Genomic DNA, 3583 nt, shown 5'->3' on the forward strand with positions numbered 1-3583 from the left:
GATGTAGATGGCCCTGGAGAACCAGAGGATGAGGCTGACCCAGGGCATCCGACAGGATTCAGTGGAACGAGGGCAGTCAAATTGGTCTGTCCCAGATCAACTCCAGAAGGGATTTAAACCAAATCTGGGCTCGCCAAATCGGGGTAATCAGGATCAGAGATGCTCTCTGTCGACGGACCTGGGCAGCAACTCTTTGGATGAACAGGAATGGGGAAAAGGCATAAGCTAGGATCTTCGACCAATCCTGAAGGAAAGCGTCCAAAGCTTTCGCTCCCAGATCCGGGCTCCAACTGAAAAATCGGGGAAGTTGGGCTTTCCATCTGGAAGCAAATAGATCACCAGAGTAAAACCCCAAAGGCTCGTAATCTGAAGGAAAACCACAGGGTCCAGCCTCCAGTCGCTGGCATCCCTGAAGTGTCTGGAGTTCCAATCCGCTACAAAATTCTGATCCCCTGGGAGATATTCTGCCATCACCGAATTCTGACGTTGAAGGCAATAATGCCAAAAATCCTTGGCAAGCTCCGCCAGGATTTTGGAGTGAGTACCTCCCAGACGGTAGATGTACTGCACTGTTTTTGTGTTGTCCATTCTGAGAAGAACACAACAGGAGACTCTGTTCCTCGTGAAGGAGCAAATGGCAAAGGAGCCCGCCAGGAGTTCCAGACAATTGATAAGAAGAAGTTTCTCCTCCGTCCATCTGTCTCCCACAGAGAGAGTCCCACACCCGGCTCCCCAGCCCAGGCGACTGACATCCGATTCTATCACCAGATCCTGACGGGACCCGAAAATCGCTTTTCCATTCCATGCTTCCATGTGGTCGATCCACCAAAGAAGTTCCAACCTGGCTTCCAAGGTTAGGGAGATCAATTCCCAATAGGTGAGGCCCCTCCGAAGATGCAAGGCCTTCAACTTCTGAAGAGCCCTGTAATGCAGAGGCCCCGGAAAAATGGCTTGTATCGAAGACGATAACAATCCCACAATCCTGGCCAACTGTCGTAAGGAGATTCTGTCTCTTCGGAGAACCTTCCGAATCTCCTTTTTGATCTTGAAAATCTTCTGGGACGGAAGATTCAAGGTTGCATCCCTCGTGTCGATGCGAAAACCCAGAAAAATCATGCTCTGTTGGGGAACAAGATCCGACTTCTGAGCATTGATGGTAAAGCCCAGATTCTGCAGAATGGAAACTGTAATCCGCAAGTGGAGGAGAAGCTGGTCCCTGGACTGATCCATCAAGAGGATATCATCCAGGTAAATAATCAATCGGATGCCCTTTGTCCGGAGGTGTTCCACTACCGGTCTGAGAAGTTTGGTAAAGCACCAAGGTGCTGAGGAAAGACCAAAGGGAAGAGTTCTGAACTCGAATAGCTGATCCTTCCACTGGAACTGAAGGAACCTGCAATGTGGAGGAAAGATGAGGACCGACAGGTACGCATCCTTGAGATCCAAACGAACTAGCCAATCGTTTTGGAGAAGGAGGTATCTGAGGAGGTGGATCCCCTCCATCTTGAAGTGACGGTAAACCAGCCACTCGTTGAAGGACCTGAGGTTGATAACCGGTCTGAAGCCTTTTTCTTTCTTTTCTACAAGGAAAATGTTGCTTAGAACTCCTTGCGGATGGAGACGTGAAAGAGAAACTGCGCCTTTGGACAGAAGATCGTGAAATTCTGGATCTATCAGAGACTCTTCTAGGGCTGAAAAACCCAAAGGACGTGGACGAAAAGTTTCAATGAGAGTGCCGTAGAACTCTGTGAAAACCTTGAACCGTCTCCAACACCCAAAGCTCTGATGTGAGAGACACCCATTCTCCTAGAAAAAGAGAAATTCTGCCCTCCAACCGAACAGGAGAGAGGAGATCTAGGCTTAGCATTGTATCCTCCGGAATTGGCCTGACCTCTACCACAGCCTCTGTTCATTCCTCTGCCGCCACGGGAGGGGTAGAAGGTGCCTTGACGGCCATCACTGCAACCGTTGTTGCGCTTGGCCTGTGCTCTGTTGGGGCCTTGATTGTATTGGTGGCCGGAAGATCGACCCCTGCCTCGTCCAGCCCCACCAAAAACCTTTTTGGGAAAGATCTTTTTCATAGAAACTTGTGCCTTGTCCAAGGCTGAAAAGGTGGTGACAAACTTTCCCAATTCCTTAACAAAAGGATCGCTAAAGAGGGTGCCCTGCGCCACTGGTCCGGCCTCGGAAGAAGACAACTCCCCAAGTTTGGGGTCAATCTTTAACAAAAGGGAGTGGCGACGTTCAGCCGAGAGGGTGCAGTTGGCGTTGCCTAAAAGGCACATAGCCCTCTGCGCCCACCCGGCGACATCATCCTTAGGGAGAGGTTGTCCCGATTCACGTGACCTTTCTGCCAACTCAATAATCTTTGTGAGGGTACCAACAATATCCAGGAGCTTTTCTTGGCAAGCTCTCCAAGACCTATCTACGCCTTTTTTAGGGTCTTTCATATACTTTGCAAAAAAGGTACAGAGCTTAGGATCAATCTCAGGGGTAGCTGTGACACCATTAGGAAGGGAAGGTCGAGGGCACTCTGACCGGAGATGGGACCTAACTTCCTGGTTAAGGGGCTGCCGAATTTTAGCGGCTACATAGTCAGCCGCCTTCTTGTCAGGGACCCATTCCGCAGAACGCGGACGAAAAATACATTGGGTCAAACATGTCAGAAGGAAGTGACTCCCCTTCCGCCATGTCCGAGCAGAAAGACTGGGGGCGCCAAGACCTGCTAGAATCTTGTAAATCATCATCGTCCTCAAAGTCATCACCCTCTCCGCGACCGGGAAACCCGTCTTCAGGTTCAAATTCTGGGGTGACCTCGTCACCAGTAATTCCGGGTAACTCTTCCTCCCAGTAGGGTGCGCTTCGAAGCGTGCGCCCTCTCTTATGGAAGACTTCAGCAAGCCGACTGAAGCCTTCCAGGTTCCCCGCATCACGCTTAACAGCCCTGCGTGGCATCACAGAGTACATGCCACTAGGCCCAGCTCCTCCGTCACCCAGGATGCCAGTGCTAGACTTAAAGACGTGTGCAGACAACTTGTTGACACTATCCTGCAGAGGTGCAAGCGCCTGGGCAATGGCCGAAGAAAGGAGCTTGTCTACCTTTGCAGGAGGGTGTCCTTGGGAGGGCTGTTCCTCATGTCAGGGTAAGGCAACATAGTCATGCTCGTACGAGACTGCATTTGAAGCGAGTGTCGGGCACCCATAAAATGAAGAACAACCTGTTAAAATATGAAAGGGTTCCCCCTTCACCAGTGCCCTTTAATTGAAGTGGGTGCACAGACAAAATATCGACTCCAAAATATCGAATGGACAAAATATCGAGTTAAAAATAACGATAATAATAAAATATCGATAACAAAAATATCGTTGGTCAAAATATCGATTAAAATAATGATAAAAAAATATCGAGTACAAAAATATCGACAAAATATAAATAAATAGTCAAAGTAAAAAATGTCAATAATATGTAGAAAAAAGGTTAAAAAAATAATACATTTTTATTAATAGTAATATAAATTGTAGTTTATGTTTAGGAGCGGGATGTTGGGTTAATAGGGGATAAGGGTGGGGAGTAATTTAATAA

At 48.4% G+C, this 3583-nt stretch overlaps 1 protein-coding gene across 1 annotated transcript; it reads right to left on the reverse strand.

Annotated features, from left to right (window-relative positions):
- Window positions 1–1685: 1685 nt before the first annotated feature.
- On the reverse strand, window positions 1686–2930 carry LOC147700518 (uncharacterized). Its single transcript, XM_086928434.1, has one exon. The coding sequence runs from the start codon at window positions 2928–2930 to the stop codon at window positions 1686–1688; it is 1245 nt and encodes a 414-aa protein (XP_086784560.1).
- Between the last annotated feature and the right edge of the window lie 653 nt (window positions 2931–3583).

Source organism: Lissotriton vulgaris, chromosome 7 (genome assembly GCF_964263255.1).
Source record: "Lissotriton vulgaris chromosome 7, aLisVul1.2, whole genome shotgun sequence".
In the NCBI taxonomy this organism is placed as follows: Eukaryota; Metazoa; Chordata; class Amphibia; order Caudata; family Salamandridae; genus Lissotriton; species Lissotriton vulgaris.

Bases quoted from the DNA above. Each gene is read 5' to 3' on its own strand.
- LOC147700518 (XM_086928434.1), bottom strand. From the start codon at position 2,930: ATGCGGGGAACCTGGAAGGCTTCAGTCGGCTTGCTGAAGTCTTCCATA.